Source organism: Ailuropoda melanoleuca, chromosome 8 (genome assembly GCF_002007445.2).
Source record: "Ailuropoda melanoleuca isolate Jingjing chromosome 8, ASM200744v2, whole genome shotgun sequence".
NCBI classification, from domain to species: Eukaryota; Metazoa; Chordata; class Mammalia; order Carnivora; family Ursidae; genus Ailuropoda; species Ailuropoda melanoleuca.
This window is the reverse complement of record NC_048225.1, coordinates 76475961-76496858: the sequence shown is the minus strand read 5'-3', so window position 1 is coordinate 76496858 and position 20898 is coordinate 76475961. Positions and strand designations below refer to the sequence as shown.

Here is a 20898-nt window from a genome sequence, read left to right as displayed (position 1 = left end):
AGTTTGCATTTTATGGTAGAGGCCTTGAGAAAAAAAGTATTACATTATTATCGAATATTATATTATCACTTTAACACGTATTCAATATTTAAAAAAAAAAATCAGTGGGATATTTTACTTTTTTTTTTTTTAACTAAGTCTCCAAAATCCAATATGTATTTAATATTTACAGCAAGTCTCAATTTGGACTAACTGCATTTCAGTGCTCAACAGCCAAATGTAGCTAGTGGCTACTATACTGAACAGTACAGGTCTATAAGACACAATGAGCACTTCGAAGTATTTGAGCAAGAGTATACCATGATAAAAATTCTAGAGAATGAACAATGGCAGGAGTGCTTGGGATTGTCATATAACTAGAAGGGCTACAGAGAACACTTTCTTACTCTTACGTACAAACATTTGACAAACATCTTCCAGGATCCAATAAAATGAAACTCACTATTTGTACTTAGATAGCCCAATTAAGTCATAAAATAGCTCTAACTGTATTTAAAAAAAAAAAAAAAGAATTCTCCCTCAGTTTGAGCTGAAGTTTGCTTTTGTTAATATTTGAGATACTTAGTTTTTCCTTAGTTCTTCTTCCTCCAGATCAAATATCCCTAGTTCCTTCAGCTATTCCTGATATTAAATGGGTTCCAGATGGTACAGCACTCTGGTCAGCTTATACTCTGGTCTAGTTTTTAACATCTTTCATAAAATCTGATGTACAAAATGGAAAATAATATTGAGAATGTAACATAAGAAACATATAAAACATATTTTAACCAATTAATTAATTCATATTCCACACTGAGTGACATAAGTTTGGTATCAAAATACTTTGTTTTACATATGAATACTTTCTTTTGTTGTAAGTTAGAAAAAATTTGCCAACATCTAAAAATCTGGAGACAAAGATCCATTATAGTGAGCAAAATGGACTCTAAGAAATGAGAACTTACATCCAAACTTTTACTACAAAGAAAATGGTCGCATTTATTATTGATAATTTTACATTTTCTCAAAAGCAGTATCCTTAGCAGGTGAACAGTATTAAAGCCAATTGCACAACAGTTCGAAAAGAAAAAGTAACAATACACAACATGGTGACCACACAGAAGTTTTCTATTTTGTGAAGTAGTTTTAAAAGACGTATCATTAAAAATCAAAGCAACACAGCTTACTTCTACATCCACAATGTAGTCATCTTTTAATTTACGTTCTTCTGGAGGAATAGGTAAGTTTGAACCCACTTTTTCCGATAATTCAGCATTGAAGGGTCCCTCTCTTTCGTCCTATATTGTAACAAAAAAAAGGGTAACCGATAAAACTGTTTCACAAAACAGTCTTAAGCAATATTATATATTTTATAACACATCTGACTCTACTTTTTTTGTTTACATGCTTATTGTCCATCTTCCTGCATTCCCTTCCTTGCCACCACACTTAAAATATACACTAAATGAGTTCAAGACCCTCTATTTGATTTCTTAATAAGCACTTTGGTCCTACCACACGGCACGATGTGTTAGGCACACAGTAAGACTTTAGGAAATATCTAATAAGTGAATGTACATATAGCTCTTTGTATCATCTCTCTTTTGACACTGACTTTCAAGTTAAGATTTCAGATACCTTCACGTTTAAATGTATCTTCTAGCATATAAGTTTCATAAAAGCAAATTTCATATTCTTTGGTTATCTAAGACTTTATAACACATACCAGATACCTAAATATTTGGTGAAAGAATATATTTTCCCCCATGAATGCTTTGCTTATATTCATTCTCACATTTAGTCTTCAAATTTTTCATCAGAGATTGGATCGAAGTTTTACAGACCATGGGTAAAAGTATAAAACTATATTCTTTTTAAAGAGATATTCATCAACAGTCTTCAAAATTTTAAATACTCCATCCCAGAAATAAATCCTCACATAACCCCAAAATTTGAATATCATGCCAACCCCTCCAAGTATACAATTATAAGCTTATGTTCACACACATGCACACACACAAGCCCACGTGCACACACACACACAGCTGAGAAACAATGCAAAAGTCTGTCAATAAAGAAATATATCATAATTTATACGAGACAATAAAAATGTAGCCATCGCAATACAGCAACATGAAAAGATGTCTATGAGATATTACTGGGGCGGGGGGGAAGTCATTTGTAGAATACTTATAATATGACATTTGATGGAAAATAAAATACTAATTTGTGTGTCATATATAGATACCCACAAAAAGCAGTCTCAATGTTTTCACAAGAAACAATAAATTGTGGTTCCTTTGGGGAGGGGAACAGGATATAAATATGAATATTTTATAGTCAGTATAAATTACTTCTATTCAGTTGATCCCTGAACAGTTGATCCAGGGGTCAGGGGTACCAAGCCCTAGCACAGTCAAAAATCTCCATATAACTTTTGAGTCCCCCAAAATTTATAGCCTATTGTTGACTGGAAGCTATACCAATAATAAGTAGTCAATTAACACATATTTTGTATGTAATATGTATTATACACTGTATTCTGACATTAAAGTAAGCTAGAGAAGAGAGAGTGTTAAGAAAATCATAAGAGAAAATACATTTACAGTACTGAACCATAAAAAATCTGCATATTAAGGTACCCGCACAGTTCACAAACCCATGTCATTCAAGGGTCAACTGTATTTTAAAATATATATATTGATGGGGGGAGCCAAATCTAGTCAATACTCACATTTATTTATTTTATTTATTTATTTTTTTTTAAGTAGGCTCCATGCCCAATGTGGGGCTTGAACTCAACGATCCCGAGATCAAGAGTCGCATGTTCTACTGACTGAGTCAGCCAGGCACCCCACCTTTTAAAAATGATAAAATAATAAATGATTTAAAGACCATCTGGCTGGTTTTTTGGACTCCATTCACTCCACCCAATTATATTTAAAAAAAAAAAAAAAACTACAAAGCCACTGACTGCACAGTCTCCCTATAATCCTCAGTTCTAAGTTTTTACTTGTTAAGACTGGGGTTTCTTTTTAAACCTTTTAACTATTTAGACTATTAAAAAGTGAACCACTGGTTTTCAGTTCTCCGAATAGCTACTTCTTCTCCCTACTCTAGGACTAATGATGTTATGACATTCCAAGAATAAACATGTAAGTATCTCAGGGATAGCTTACTTTCAGAATTACCTGAGTAATTCTTCATATTACAGCAAGGAGAATTATAAATCACCAAAAACTATGCCACAGTATTTCTGAAATTACTTTTATTCCAAATGTTCTCAGGAAGTCTTAAAAAGCTGACACACAAATTACATTGTCAACTTTATTTAAGGTACCTTCTTCTGGAATTGTACATCTTCATTTTCTAGTGCACAATTGTCATCTTGAGAGTAATATGATGAAGCTGAAGAACTCTCTTTACAACATACACGCCAACTGGGAAGCCTGTAAAACATCACCATCACCAAAAGAAAGAAAGAAGGAAAACTTGTTAAGCCAACATAATCCCTACTATGGGCTAGAATTTGAGGCAATAAATAAATAGAGGGCTCCTACCCTAATGCCCTCAAGAACTTAACAATTTAATGAAGACAAATGTATGTAAGACAAGTATTTTTATTTAATGCCCTAAAAAAACCCCATAAACTGTGTTATCAGCATTCCAAGTAAGGCATTATGAGTTTCATGAAGGTAAAACAATAAAGATTTCACAAAAGGAGTATCTGATAATTATCACAGAAGGAAAAGCAAACGTTTTCAAGGAGTTAACGTCCTCAGAAAGTACCAGATGTCAATAATAATCTAAATTTTACTAAATATTTAAGAACAGAGAACTCTAAAGCTGACTAAACTATTTCAAAGCATAGAAGCTAAGCTTCCAAATAATCTTGATATAGGGAACAAAGTAGTGATATCCAAAATTAAGAGAAATAGCACACACAAATGAATACTACAGGTTAATACAAATTATGAAATCAGACACAAAAATTCTAAATAAAACAATAAAAAAGAAAGTCTCTAGGAACATACCAAAAAAATAATATACCTCTGTTATGATCAAGTAGAGTTTAGTTCTGATATTCAAAAGTGGTTCAATATAATAAAATCTATATATTTAGTCTACCATGCAAAAATATCCAGGAAAAATATCTTATGATTATTCCACAGTCACTGAAAGACATCTGATAAGCTTACACATCCATCAAGATTTTCTTAAAATAGGAATAAGCAGATGTTTACCATGGAAACATATATACATAATACACAAGCCTAAAAGTCAGTACCGAACTTAGTGAAGTAACCTAAAAATACCCTATTTAGATCTGAAACAAGAAAAAAATGTCCATTATTGTTAGTATTACATAATATGATAAAAGGTATAAAAATGGAAAAGGAGACAGAAAATAATCATTAATTGCAGATAATAACTTCATATAGGTGGAAAATTAAAAAGAACCAACTTCCTAGGTATAAAATTAAGATTCAAATCAACTCTACTCAAACCACCACCACCAGTTACAAGATGAAACAGAAGAAAAGTCCCCATTTGCAAATGAAACAATAAAATATTAAAATATAAACTTAGCAAGAAATGTTCTATTAGACAGACCTGTTTGAAATCACCAATATTTGACAATTCTTTAACATGGAAAAAGTCGAATTATACAAGTTAAGCTAATATATACAGAAGATTTGAAAACCATATATTGAAGACATAAAGGAGATTTTTAAGTAGAGTCAGTAGGCTGACTCTAAAATTTATATAAACAGTAAGAATAATCAAGAAGATTTTAATGTGAGGGAACTAGATGTCTATGAAACCACAATAATTACAACAATATGGTATTGAGATGAGAGAGGGAGAGGGAATCCCCAGGGTGACTGGAAATAGAAATCCTAGGATAACAGCTATACAGAGAGAACAGGGAGGAGCAACCAGTCTAAATTGGAGGTTATCAGAAACTCTAGAAGAACCTTCTTTCAGAGGATGAAATTGACAGCACATCTGATAGGTCTTTGAAAATCTTAAGCACAAATTTATGTAACTGGCACAGTTTGTAATTAAATAAAAAAAACAAGCAAACTTAATTAAGTCAAATATTAGTTCCAGGAAAAAAGAAAAGTAGTACAGAAAAGGAAAAGTAATCATGTTTTATCACATGGCTCAGCTACGAATAGCATTTATATAAGTCAATGATTATATAAATAATGAATACTAACCTAATCCAAATTATGACAGAATTATATTACCAGCATGTAGTAAAGAGAATCTGATCATCTGCACTAGAATACGTAAAACTGACATTAAAGCAATTATTTTAGAGACAAAGAATATAAAATTAATCAGATAAGAGATGAAAGTGGTTTCTTTCAAACCTAAATAAATAAATAAATAAATCTTAGAGCTATCTGACTTTCATATGGATATACTACTTTGATAAAATTAAAACTAAAAAAAATAAAGGGGGAGATGAGCAAGGTACATATACATACTTAGTAGGCTACCATGTGTGTACACGTGTACCAAAGGTATTTGTGTGTACATAAATTTCTTTGAAGGATTTTTTTTTTAAAAAGCACTACCTTGGTTGCAAGGAGGAAAACTGAGTGGCAGAGTCACAAGAAAAATACAAGAGCATTTTTTACTAAATAATACTCTGTGTCTTTTGAATTTTGAACCACAAGAATATATTACTTTTCAAAACCTCATATGGAAACATTACGTTTTTCTTTATTGACAGACTTTTACGTTGTTTCTCATCTTTGTGCGTGTGTGTGTGTGTGTGTAAGTCATCATGTTCACAGTTAGCGTGAAGGCCAACAGATATTAAATTTCATGATCCTTGTTTTTAATATCATATACTCAAATCCTATTACTCTTACTTTTGAGTTTTTTGGAATGAGCATCAGTAGACTCAGCAGACTGCCCTCCCCAACGTGGGTAGGGACCATCCAATCCTTTAAGGGCCTAAACAGAACAAAGGGCAAAAGAAGGAAGAATTTGCCCTTTATGCTTGTTTATTCTACTGCCTCATTGCTAGGACATCTCTTCTCTGACCCTTGAACTGGGATATCTCCAGCACCACTGTTTATCAGGACTTCAGACTCAACCTGAATTGTATCACTGGCTTTCCTTGGTCTCCAGCTTTCAGACTTCAGATCATGGGCCTCTCTGCTTCCATAATTGTGTGACCCAATGCCTCATTAACCCCCCCCACACACACACATACAAAGAAGTTCTGTTTCTCTGGAGAACCCTAATACACCTGCCATTAGTATACAATACATTCTTGACTTACCTTCCCTATTCCAACTCTTAATTATAGCTTTATCAATGGTATTTAAATACCTCTAACATTATCAGTCTCTACTTAATAACAGATGCTAGTACAACTATAAGAGATAACCATAACCTTCTTTTTATAAGTCTAAAATAGATAAAAATTATCACCAATTAATAACTTTCAAGAAATTTTAAGCTACCAAAGTATAAAACACCTTAAAAGCACTCCACGTCTGCTGAACAAGAAGGGATCTCTACAATGGGAGTCCTCATTTTCAACACATTCCCCAGGTGAAGCAGATATGGAACCCCCCACTTTAAGAACAAGTAGATCAGATCACATTGGGTGAAGGCACTTTGCTGCATCATTAAATAGATCTAATTCCATGCTATTAAAGCAACTTCCTAAAATTGCACTATGAAAGTGCCAAGCCTGAAGAAATGAGTTTCTAGACTTAAGTTCAGCACCAGAAATCACATCAAGATCAACAGCGATCTTGACATTCTCCACAGTTCAAAATGAGTGATAATTCTGTTACTTTCTATTCGTTGATTCTGTGTATATCCTCACTTACATTTAAAACATAAATTCTCTGAGAACCAATTCCTAACCACTTTAACCCCACGCCACAAAGCCAGAACTTGCAAAGTATAAGGTGGAGAACTGTTTTCTAGCACATACCAGAAGGAAATTCAATCATTTTTTTTTTACTCCTCTCCCATCACCACAGTCATCTCACCACTACCACTCCCCCAACTCACCCGCACAACACCTGGTCAAACACATAAACTCAAAAAAAGAGAATCTGGAAACCAAGAGGATATTTATCCCTTTTTGTCAGCTCCTCCCTACCAAGGTGGCATGGATTCATCATTCATAAAGAAAGGTATCAACTTTCAGAGTAGATGTAATTAAAGGTCTTTAAAAAAACATATCTGAGTGCCATTTAGGATACTGAGCTTTACATACTTTAGTGAAACAAGAGTCTCATCCATGACAGTATTGAGCTTACCGAAAGTATTCACTAACATCCAGTCTAAAAGCCTTAGCAGTCACAAGTAACAGTAGTTATAAAGTGTGTGTGTGGTGTATGTCTGTGTGTGTGCATGCTTTTCAACAAAAATGACCACCTGACACAGTGAGCAAGAAAAACTTTAAAGGGTTAAAAACAGTAAATCTATAATAAAATGAACCAAAGTAGAGTCTACATGCTGAAAAATCATCTTTAAAAGAAAACCTATGTTAAGCAGATCTTAAATTTTACATTTTTCTTTACCTAAATTTGGAAAAGGAATTTTTTTTGGTAACTTTACCTACTTATTATTTTATCGAGGCAGTAGTGCTGCAAATGTTCTGCCAAACTGTCATTTCCTTTTACATGTAGCTGATGTTTTTAATCTAAGTGATACAACCAATCAACATATTTAGAAAACCTAGCAGAGGTACATGGCAAATAACCAACAAATAATCAAGTGATTTCTTCCTCCAAACTTATTAAAAACCATTTTCTTTTTTTTTTTTAAGATTTTATTTATTTATTTAACAGAGAGAGAGACAGCCAACGAGAGAGGGAACACAAGCAGGGGGAGTGGGAGAGGAAGAAGCAGGCTCCCATTGGAGGAGCCTGATGCCGGGCTCGATCCCAGAACTCCGGGATCACGCCCTGAGCAGAAGGCAGACGCTTAACGACTGAGCCACCCAGGCGCCCCTAAAAACCATTTTCAACTAAAAATACGTCTATAAATATGTTCATATATACACTGCAAATGTAGAATATTCTTATGGAAAACAAAATTATTTTCTGGGTAGGAATTTTGAGGGTAAGAGTGGGAGGGGTAAAAATACCATCAATCTAGCTTTGTGTTCTCTAGCTTTAGGTTTTCCTTAACAAGATCCCTCCCCCCAACACACACACAAAAACAAAAATAAAAAACCACCCAAACAGCTTCTCAGTGACTGTCTAAAAAATAGGACAAGTCAGTTTTATTTATACAAGTAACTGTACATTTAAAAAAAAAAAAAGTCTTGCAAACAGGAGACCCTGTTATAAAATATTAGCACTGTTCTCCAAAATTTTAAACAGTAAGAAAAACTCACAGCAACATTAAAACAATCAGCAAATTTCATGAAAAAATAAAACAAAAATGAAATCAAATTTCAGCTGATATATAGTAACAATGATCTAATTTTTAAAAATTTATCTAAGAGCTGAAATTGCCACATAACTTCCTCAAGACCTTTAAATATCAAAAAATTCAAAAGCTCTGGCCTTTAGCAAATAATTATTAGGGTCTGATGAGAGGCAAAAAGTAATAAAACTTAAGTTGAGATAACATCCCAAGAATATGCCTAGTGTGTGCATGGCTATCTTTCATGGATCTTTTTTATTAAAATATTTCCTGATAAAGTGTTTTAAAAAGTTATACCCTTTATAGGTAGATAGATCAATCGATCTCCACTACACCAGCTATGTTATGGTGCAAAATTACAATTACTACTATAATTTACAGGCAAGAGGTTTCAAGTCATGATCACTGATGTTGAGTTTGGTACTCAATATAACTATGAATGGAGGAAAAAAGATAAAACTTCATAAAAGGGATGTAGTAGTGGAAATCTTTCCATTCCTTCAGGAGGTCACAATAATAGAGGTATCTGGCAAGGATTTGCAGAAGTGCATAATATTACAAAATAATTCAACTGTGACAATTTGCTAGCTGGCCTAGCATGATGGTTAAAAGAATGCGGACTATATCACATAGCCTGTAGGGTCTTGGGCAAGTTCATTGAACAAACATTTATTTCTCTGTGCCTATTTTCTCAAAATAGTAGTATCTATTTCCTGGGACTGTTGTGAGGATTTGATGAGATAGCTTAAAGCACTTGTAATTGGGACAGCACAGGGTAAACACAATATTATGCATTATGCTTACTAAAACAAAAAATATTTTAGATTCTAGGGGAAGGAATAAAAATAGGTATTTTTGCCTAAGAACATGATTCGGTGAGAATAACAAACTGATACATAATGTTAATTTTTACTTCTGAACTATCCCAAATACTTCTTTCATCCTCTTGCCCACAGCTGATAAGATACAGAAGTATTATAAACTGTCTTTGACACTTAAATTTTATCCTATCCTATAACTTCTAAAACCTTGAACAGTTACATAAACACACACACACACACACACACACACACATTTTGGAGATTTCCTTCTATTTGCACATGATTTCTAGGTCAGTTTACTTGATTATGTCGTTAAATGTTGGGTTCTGACCTTGACATGAACAGAATTACACTGCGGAATTTAAATCAGTGGGTAGTTAGGTTGGCATCCTGCACGTGGAAATAACTCCACATAACTGCCTTAAAAAAATGTGTTCACTCTTAACTTTCATTGAAGTATTTATAAGTGCAATTATAGGACATATTAGTTTAATATTATTCCACCACCTGATCCTTCCCCCAACAAAAACTGCTAGGCAGAGTTTTTATATATGACATAAAAAGCATGGCCCAGTTCTGTTACCAATGTTAACTTCTTAGTTTTGACAATGTACTATGGTTATGGGAGATGTTAGCATTCAGGGAGGCTGGGTGAAGGGAATATGGTTAACTTTTTGTACTACACCTTTGCATACTGTCTATAAATCTAAAATCAAACAAAAATACAAGTTTCTTTTAAAAATAAACACAAGCCATGAAAAAAAAAACTGAGAAACTGAACTTCAAAATTAGAAACTTCTGTTCCACAAAATATACTTATTAAAACAAGGCGGCAAGTTTCAGACTGGGAGGAAATTTGCAAAGCATGTATTTGATAAAGGATTTGTATCCAGTGTAAAGAACTCTCAAAACTCAAGAAACAACCCAATTTTGGGGTCGCCTGGGTGGCTCAGTCAGTTAAGCATCTGCCTTTGGCTCAGGTCATGATCCAGGGGTCCTGGGATAGAGTCCCACATCAGGCTCTTTGCTCAGCAGGGAGCCTGCTTCTCCCTCTGCCTGCAGCTCTCCTGCTTGTGTGCATGCATGCAGTGCTCACTCTCTTTCTCTCTGGCAAATAAATAAAATCTTTAAAAAAAAAATAAAAAGAAAGAAACAACCCAATTTTTAAAAAAACAGGCAAAAGATTTTCACCATCATATCACCAAAGAAAACATATGGATGGCAAAAAAAAGTGAAAGATGCTCAACATCCTTTGTCATAGAGAAATAAAAATCAAAACCATAATGAGAGACCACTACATACCTATTAAAATGGGTAAAATTCAAAAGACTGGCCATACTAAATGTTGCAAAGAATATGGAACGACTGAAACTTGCATATACTGCTCATGGGAATATAAAATGGTAGAATCACTTTGGATAACAATTTGGCATTGCTTTAAAAGTGAAACATACACTTACATATGATCCAGCCATTCTACCCTTAAGTATTCACTCAAGAGAAAGGAAAACACAAAAGGTCACCGCAGCTCTATTCGTAATAGTCAAAAACTGGAAAAAACTCTCAAATGCCCATGAATGGGTACATGAATAAATAATCTGTACTACAGACATGCAATGTAATACTATTCAGCAATAAAAAGGAATGAACTTGAAACACCCAACACCCTTAAAATAATTCTTCTGTGGGGGCGCCTGGGTGGCACGGTCGTTTCGCGTCTGCCTTCGGCTCAGGGCATGATCCCGGCGTTACGGGATCGAGCCCCACATCAGGCTCCTCCGCTATGAGCCTGCTTCTTCCTCTCCCACTCCCCCTACTTGTGTTCCTTCTCTTGCTGGCTGTCTCTCTCTCTGTCAAATAAATAAATAAATAAATCTTTAAAAAAAAATTCTTCTTTGAAAGAAGCCAGGACAAAAAAAAAAAGTATACAGTGTATGATTCTGTTTACATAATACAAAAAATGCAAACTAAACTATAGCTACAGAATGCAAATCAGTGGTTGCCTAGAGGAGGAAGCCAGGAGGAAAGGATTATAAAAGGGTACGAGAAATTCCTGAGGGTAAAGGGGATAATGTTCACTAATTGCTTGTGATAGTTTCATGGACGTATACATATGCCAAGACGTATTAAATTGTACAATTTATGTAGTTTTTTGTATGCCAATTATGCCCCTGATAAAGCTGTGTTAAGAAGTGCAGCAGAGAGAAATAAGATTGACAAAAGGCTAATCATGATCGAGGCTAGGTAACAGGTGCATGCCTATTATACTCTTCCTTCTATACTTTTTGGCATATCTTTAAATTCCCATAAGAAAAAGTTTTGGAATTCTGTCCATTTTTACAATTGAAAGAAAATAATAATTCAATGTTGTATTTACTTTCTACATATATTATTATAATACCTGCCTGGGTACAGCTGCCAGAATAAAATTCTTTGAAATGGACAAAAAGCATATGGATAAATCATAAACTATATAGAGCTTAAAAGCAATAGAAATATTAGCAATTGTTGAGCACTCCATTTTAATTTCATATTTATATTAATGTTTATCTTTTTTTGTTCACTCTCCAAAAAATAGTCTTACTATGTATTAATAGACTAAATACATATTCATCTATTTTAATGACAAATATTTATTTGCCTATAATTTCCACAAAAGCTCTTTTAGATATGTCTTAATGGTTACTAAATCTAAAAAAAAGTACTACAATGTGGAAGGAATGAATGTTTGTATCCAGATGACATTACATAGTTTTTTCTTGAAGGAAGGTTTTCAACTGGAATGTATAGTGACTGAAGTTTTTCTGGCAGTGGGAACCTACAGTCTAATACTGCTAGGCACTGTGCTGTTTTAAAGGGTATGTTACAAGTACATATTTCAAAAAATAGTGACTAAGATTAAATGTTAAGTAAAAGGTGTATCAATTAGCTCTTACTGAAGGGAACAGGAGAAAGACTCAGGAAATTTTTTCTAGAGAATATAGCAACTGAATTAAGCCTTGAAGTGACAAAAAAAGATTTCATTAAGACAGAAAGTATTCTTTAATGTACAAGTGATTGAGGAAACACCGTTTTTTAATACCAATGGCTTAGAATGAGAGTGTTTCACAACTGCTAGCTCAGAAATACTGACCTAGCTACCTTAAACAATTACTTTTTATAATCGTATCAAAGAAATTTAGCAAAATAATGCAATAATAAATTCCAAGACATATTAATGTGCAATAAAGAATATGCTAATATGCAAATGAGCCTAGCCTAATAATTGCAGGGAGAGGGCAAAACTAAACTGGAGTCTGTCAAACTTTCAAATGATAATTAATGTAGTTCCCCTCTGAGTTATACTGAAGAAACTAAATAAGCACTTAAGACTACCAATACTTAAAAGATACTTTGTTAGATACAGAGACTTATTAGGAAATGTTAGGCATAATTTTCAATTCATTAAAAATTTGAGTAAAGATACATTGAGAAAACATGAAAAAATAAGTAGCAATTAAGTAGACAAAACAAATTGGTAACATGTCACTAAGAGATTATTTATCTTAGTAAAAAGATTATAATTATAAATATATATGCACCCAAAAATATCACTTCAAAATATATAAAACAACCAAAGCTACAAGTGAAAACAGAATAATCAAAAATTATGGTAGCCTTTTTTTTTTTTTTAAGAGCATGGTGGGAGGGGAATGGGGCAGAGGGAGAGGGAGAATCTTAAGCAGGCTCCACGTCCAACATGGAGCCTGACACAGGGCTCAGTCTCAACCCCTGAGTTCATGACCTGAGCAGAAATCAGGAGTCAGACTGACTGAGCCACCCAGGCACCCTGGTAGCCTATTTTAAATTATCTCTTACAAAATAATAAATAGACAAAAACTAAGGAAACATAGGATTTATATTATATATAAGAAACAAGCTCGATCAAATATATAGAACTTTATAACAAATCAAATTAAACATGGTTTTCAAGCACACCTGGAGTATTTCCCAAATACTGACCATATACTAAAACTTCAGAAGAAGACTCAAATTCCAAAGACTGAAGATCTAATAAACTATACTATCCAACCACTTTGCAACAATATTTGAAGTAACAAAAAGCCAACAACATTCTAAGTCTAGAAACAATTATGCAGCAGAAAAATCCTTCCATTAAAGAGGAAACAATAAGGAACATTATGAAATATTATAGTGGAGGACTACTGGTCAAAATGGGAGGGATGCAGATAAGACAACAGCGGGAAAACTATGCTTCTAAACACACTAGAAGACAAACTCGGAAAAAAAAAAAAGCTAATATTTCAACTCAAAGAGATAACCGTGTGAATAAAAAAAAAAAAAAAAGGAAGGCTGTAAGGACAGAAAGCACTGAAATAAAGAACAAGAAAGGCAAAGATTCAGAAAACCAAAACTTGATTCTTTGAAGAAAATGTTAAAAAGATAGGGGCGCCTGGGTGGCACAGTGGTTAAGCGTCTGCCTTCGGCTCAGGGCGTGATCCTGGCGTTATGGGATCGAGCCCCACATCAGGCTCCTCCGCTAAGAGCCTGCTTCTTCCTCTCCCACTCCCCCTGCTTGTGTTCCCTCTCTCGCTGGCAGTCTCTATCTCTGTCGAATAAATAAATAAAATCTTTAAAAAAAAAATGTTAAAAAGATAAACCTTTGGCAAAACCCATCAAGAAGAGTTGGTGATGTGAATTAACAAAATATGGTACAAAAACATGAAATAACCACAGATAAAACAGATTTTTAAAATTATAAATTATTACAAACTATACAAATACCAATATATTTGAAAAGTTAGAAGAAACGGATTTCTCTAGAAAAACAGCAAAATTGGAACAAAGTATAAAACTAATGAAAATTAAAGAAATTTGAGTGGATTAATCAATACCTCACATAGAGAAGGGGAAAGCCCAAACCAGGTTGTTTTTTTTTTCTTTTTTCACTTTTTATTTGGGAATTTCAAAGTTTCAGAAGAATTGCCAGCATAGTACAAAGAACATACACAAACCATATCAACCTGTTGTTAACATTTTGCCTCATTTTTTCCATGACTTGTCATTTGCTCATAGCATACTCTCACATCTTTCTTCTCACACTTTCTTTCTCCCTCTCCATATAATTTATCTCTAACCATGTTAGTATGTATTTCCACAGAGTAAGGATATTCTCCTACATAACCACTGTGCAGTTCTCAACTTCAGTTACACTGACATACTATTTTAACCTATCATCCATATTGCAGTTTTGTCAATCAACCCAATAATATCCTTATAGCATTCTCCCTCCACTACTCCCAAGTACAGAACTGAGTCTAGAATCATGTCCTGCATTTATCACGTGTCTTCAACCTCCTTTAACCTGGAATAGTTTTTGGCCTTTACCTTATGTGACACGGGTATTTTTGAAGAACACAGTCCTTTTATTTTTAAATAATATGGTCCTAATTTGAGGTTTGTCTGATGTTTCTTCATGACCAGATCCAGGTTATGTATTCCTGCCCTGAATCCTTCAATAAGTGATGTTGTGTCTTTCTCAGGGTATTATATCCAGAAGCATACGAGATACCCATCAGTTTCAGCACTTGCAATTCCACTTTTACGTACTTCTCAAGAGAAATGAAAACTACGTCCACAAAAAGGCTTGTATGAAAACGGCCCCAGTACCTTTTATTTCTAATAGCCAAAAACTGGAAGCAGCCCAGATGTCCAACAGAAACAGAATAAAGAAACTATAGTATATTCATAGAATGTACTAACTACTTCCAATAAAAATAAATGAATTACTGACTAATGAAACAACATGGATAAATCTTGGGAACATTATGCTGAGTAAAAGAAGCCAGACACAGGAACATACTATATAACTCCATTCAGATGAAGTTCCAGAATTAGCAAAACTAATGCACGGTGATAGAAATCAAATCACAGGTTACTTCAGGGGATTCACTAGAAAAGGACAAGAGGAACATTCTGGGGTGATACAAATGTTCTATATCTTGATGTGGGGGCAGGTTACACAAATATATGTATTTGTCAAAACTGATCCAACTACATATAAAGCTAATATATGTGCATTTCACTGTATGTAAATTATCTCAACTTAAAAATTTAAGAAACAGAAAAGTTTATATTTTCCTCCCAGCAATAACCAAAAAGAAAATAAGCTATTAGCAATAACAAAAATTATAAAACAATTTAGAAATTAACCTAAGAAAAATAATACACAAACATTTATAGACAAAAAATTTTAACTCTGGTAATGATCATACAGCAAAGAAATACACAAAAAACCAGTATGTTCATAGATGGATTGCTGGTGATGGCAATGTAAAGATAGCAATTCATCGCTCAAATATAATTCTTATCAAAATACCTGAAGGATCCTATTGTTCTAAATATGATATAGGAAAAAAGTGGACCAAGAATAACTAAATTAACAAAAAAAATAAAGGCAAGTGGTGCACATTGCCAGATAATTAAATTTATTACAAAACCATTCTAATTAGGCTACAGTACTGGGATAGCAAAGGACAGGCAAATGGAACAGATACACTCACATGCATTTATTAACATACAGTCTCTCTTTAGAAGCAGCCACACACAAAGTGCTCAATGAATAAATGAAACTATGAGGCTTTCCTGAGGGCATCTGCCACATCATTAACTACTTAAAATGCATTTTAATGATGACTCTAATAACTAAAGCAATTAAAAATAAATGTTAAATGAAAAGAAGTAGAAAGAATGAGATTAACAGCATTATATAATTTACATAAAATTTTATAACATATAAGCAAAACAAGACTATGTGGGAAGAAAACACATCAAATAAATACATGAAGGCTGACTGGAAAGGCTCAAATATACTCTGGGGTAACTGCCTAAAATGGGGAAAAGAGGGGCGCCTGGGTGGTGCAGTCGTTAAGCATCTGCCTTTGGCTCAGGGCATGATCCCAGCGTTCTGGGATCGAGCCCCACATCAGGCTCCTCCACTAGGAGCCTGCTTCTTCCTCTCCCACTCCCTCTGCTTGTGTTCCCTCTCTCGCTGGCTGTCTCTCTCTGTCAAATAAATAAATAAATAAAATCTTTAAAAAAATAAAAATTAAAAAAAATAAAATGGGGAAAAGAGGAGTGAAACTGAAGACAGAAAAGAGTAATCACGTAAAATAGAGCGAAAAAAGGGACCTATGCAGAACTCTGCATCGAGTATGAGCAATGCAATCCTAAGCACTTGATGTCTTGGGGGAAAAAAGTTATGTTTTTATTTTTTTATTCAGACTTTTAGATGAAAGTCTTAATCTATTTTTTACAAATAAAGAAGCTAAAGCTCAGAAATTAACTTGCCCGAAGTCATTCAATTTGTGACTGCAAGCCTGGATTATCTTTCTCCAAAGCCTAAGATCTTTCTGTATTGCTGTACTTCCTATTTAATATTCTCTGGTCAACAGATAAATGAAAAGTAAGAAAATAACACTAATCTGTTCACTCAAGAATTGATGGTATTAGTCAAAGCTAATTATAGCATAACAAAAATATAAGAACTATCACAAAAGAGGAGTAACATTTACCTCAGATTTAGATAGTGGAAACAATAGAAATAGGAAGTTTTGTAGCGTGGTGGTTAGGGACGGACTCAAGGTCTCCAAGTGTTATTTCCAGGTCCTCCATTTATTAGTTGTATGTTCTTGGGTAAATTACAAAACCTGTGTGCCTAAATACTGATACTCTCAAATGGAGTTACTACAAAGCATGTGGGTGGCTTGGTCAGTTAAGCTTCTGACTCTTGATTTCGGCTCAGGTCATTATCTCGGATAGAGCCTGGTGTTTAGCTTCACACTGAACATGAAGCCTGCTTGAGATTCTCTCTCTCTCTCCCTCTGCCCTTCCCCCTGGCTTGTGCGCACTCGCTTGCTTGCTCTCTCTCAAATAAACAAAATGGAGTTATTATGAGGAAAATAAAATGACGCCTGTGTTGTGCTTAGTCTGACCTAAATTATGCACTCAAATGCTAATTGCTGTTATCGGCTATTGTCCTTTCTACCTTCTTTTACTTATCAAATTCCAGATTAGTATATACTTGTAGTCTCAATTTCTTCACCTTCTACTGAGCCCTCAGCCTGCTGAATTCTAATTTCTGTCCTCATTAAACTACTGAAATCGGTATGGTAGTAGCAGGATTTACCTTGTTTGATTTCTCTGCTGTGTGTGGTACCTTTGGTTACTGCTTCCACTTGAGATCCTCTTCTCCTTAGGTCTGTCAAACTACACAATTCCACTTCCCCATCTATCTGAGTTTCCTTTGATATGCTGCTTCAGCAGATTAAATTACGATGCTTCCAGGGTTCTGTTCTCAGTCTTCCCTGTACACCTCATTTAAAAGTTGAATCTCTCTCCCTTCATGTTCCAAGGTATGTCCAAAACAACTAAATTCAAACTTGAACACAAGAATCTTCCTTTTCCAAATCTCCTCTTCCTATACCCTTGATCTGTGATACTATCCACCCAGTCCTCAAATCAGAAACCTGAAAAACATCTATACTACTCCTTTTCCTTCATCCTCCCTCCACTATCTCCAGTTTACCTCAAATTTCTATAATCCATTTCTCCATCCTGTTATGACTGCCTAACCTCAAGCCCTTATCTCTTACTTAACAGCAACCTCCTAATAGAGTTCCCTAATTCCTATCTTACCACCTCTGCAAATTAACCCTTCACACTGCCAAGAACCTAACACAAATTCTCAGAATACTGTGCTCCTGCTTAGGACCTTTTACCAACTCTCCATGACAAAATTCAAGCTTCCTTGCATATTTTAAAATATCTAAAATTCTTCTATTGCCTAAGTCTTCAGCTTCATAATTTCTTCCACTCCCTGCCTCCCACTTCATGCTTCACTAATACAGAGCTACTTGCAGTTGTTCCCTGAACACATACTATGCTGTCTCATGCTTCCAAGTCTCTGGCTCATGCTTCTCCCTCTTCCGAGACTGTTCTTCCCCTGGTCCCACTCCTCACCATCCAAAACCTGACTAAATTCTTATTCTTTTTTATGGGGGCAGGAACAAATTAGGGACTAGGACACATTCCTGATTTCCACAATCTGGGGTTTGGCCACAACCCTTTGGCATATCTGAGCACTTACTACAATCCTGAACTGAAATTGACTTTGTTCCTCACCCAACACTGAGCACCTCTAAGAGTAGAGAACTTATTGCCCTGTTCTCAGCACGGTGATCTCCTGAGCTCTTCCTTTGACTACGGATTGGAACAGCTTGGATAAGAACTTAGAAAAAGGAGGGTGCCTGGGTGGCTCAGTTGGTTAAATGACTGCCTTCGGATCAAGTCATGATTCTGGAGTCCTGAGATCAAATCCCGCATCAGGCTCCTTGCTCAGTGGGGAGTCTGCTTCTCCCTCTGACCCCTCCCCCAAATAAATAATTTAAAAAAAAAAGAACTTAGAAAAGGGAGAGAGCCAAGTAATCATAGAATTTATGGTAAAAGAAAGAACTGGGAAATAAAGAATTGCTTCTTAAACACAAGTACAAATCTAATCTGTAGCATGGAAACATGGTGTCAGCCATTCAATTAGAGCAGTGTGGTTAAGTAATGTCCTGCCCACATCCCCCTTCACAAACAAAAAAGGCAATCCAGGAAAGCTATCTATGAACCATAAAGGCGGGAACTTTCAGGTAATAGTGAAAATTATGGTTTTTTGAATGTAATCATCCAGAAATTTGAAAAAATTAAAAGAAATTCTATGAAGTACATACAGGGAGATTTGTAGGAAATGGGTATTACAGAAGCCACTTTGATCAAAATCCAAAAATGACCAAAAGATCATTGGGCCTCCAGTGCTTTTACTTAATAAGCACTCTACTTTCTTTCCATCACAATGTACTAAAAGACAGATATTCTTCTTGATATATTATCAGCTTGGGGGCTCCTTTAAGGCTGCTTCTCTCTCCGAAGTCTACCTGCTGATCACAAGAGGTCACACTGTGCTCGTTTCTCCTCCAAGTTTTTGTTCTATTTGTTTGCCACAGCAGTCTCCAATCAAATCACAGGGAACTGCAGAGCTTAGGTGAAGAAAACTCTGTATTCTAGTGTTAGCCTCTAATCAAATCTTTGAATTTCAAAAGTTCTGATCTTTAATCTTCACTCTGATGTAGGACTGGTCTTGTTTTCTCTTAGCTTAACTATTCCGTACATCAAAATCTAATTAGAGGATTGTTTCACTAAATTTGCCTATAATTTCCAGGATCCAGCATGGGGTAGCACTTATTTAACAATATGGTATGTTCTGTTTTTACATTTTAACATACCATTAGAAATTCAGCCAATACAACTGTTCTCAAAGCTGCTGAAAATAATCATATACTAAACCTACTTGATAATGATATATTTTAAGAAACTGCATCAGGCAAATTTAGCCTATAAGACCGAAGTCACAATACCTCCTCACTACCTTAATTTTCAACTCAAAACTATAAAGATAGTCACCAAATAAATTACTATCAGGCTAACAGGTTAGTCATGCTATAACAGAAAACCTATCTAAGAACAGTGAAAAATCAAGCTACAGAAGTAGGTTTGGGCCAGACTTCAGGCCTTTAATGTGAGGGTTTAAATTTTTACTCTTCAGGAAGACAGGGGCCTTTGAAAGATGTTTTAGCAAGAGACTGACATAATCAAAACTGTGCATTAGTAAGATAAATCATGGCACTGTGTACAATGGGTTGAAACATTTAAGGGTGAGACTACTCTAGCCTCTTCTATCTCTCTGGCTGCCAAACAAATGTGTAAGAACTCATGCCTACCAGCTCTTCAAGTTTTTACCAATTACTTCCCTCTTTTGAATATAAGGCCCTTTTCTCAGTTTTCAAGCCTTTCAACCTTACCTGAGACATTTTATATTGATGCCACTCAAATGACCTCCTTAAACGTCTTCCCATCTTTATTTCAAACCACTCTCCTTCCCTTCAGAGCTTTACTTTGCTTGGCACCTTTCTTTATTCTAAGGTATCTGCAGAAGCTCCATGTTCAGTCAAACTTCTGTTTCAAAAATTATCCCCTCTATGAGGACAACTTCAGCCCAATTCTTAAATGCACTGAAGTCTGCATTTTTTTACATTTTTTAAAAGATTTTATTTATTTGATGGAGAGAGAGCAAGAGAGAGAGAGTGTGTGTGCACAAGCAGGGGGAGCAGCAGACTTCCCACTGAGCAGGGAGCCTGATGCAGGACTGGATCCCAGGACCCTGGGATCATGACCTGAGCCCAAGGCAGAGTCTTAACCACTGAGCCACTCAGGCGCCCCGAAGTCTGCATTTTTAAGTGCCTATATAGTGTCTCCACTTGGATCATTCCACTTGGATCATCCCACTCATCTCAACAGCTCCTCCTATTCGAATCCTCTGCAACGCTTCCACTTCTTTTTGAACATTACCAATTCTTCTAGTTGCCCCAGTTAAAAAACAATTAACTTTTCTTCTCTCTTTGAACTTTATTGCACAGATCTGTAACTTTAGATCCTAGCATTTATTCTCTCAACCAGTATACTCCAAGAAAGCATTTAACTTTGTTTTATCCACCAGAATCCTACGTAGAACGTACCACATAGAAGCCTCAGTAAATATCTCTCGACATGGATGACAGAAAGGGAGCTCTGAAGAACA

General features: G+C 35.0%; 1 protein-coding gene across 3 annotated transcripts in view; it reads right to left on the bottom strand.

The window, feature by feature from the left end:
* SUCO (SUN domain containing ossification factor) overlaps positions 1–20898 on the bottom strand; it is a 121910-nt gene that overhangs the window by 90908 nt on the left and 10104 nt on the right. For 2 of the 3 annotated variants that reach the window (XR_004627251.1, XM_019797193.2), the window contains exons 2-3: positions 3320–3428; positions 1167–1277 (exon numbers count right to left, since the gene is read on the bottom strand). Coding sequence is in view for 2 of the 3 variants with exons in the window: in XM_019797193.2 (XP_019652752.1) it covers positions 1167–1277; positions 3320–3428 (220 nt within the window). In the remaining variant the exon portion in view is untranslated. The remainder of the gene's footprint in view (positions 1–1166; positions 1278–3319; positions 3429–20898) is intronic. The other variant, XM_034666743.1, reaches the window with a different exon arrangement.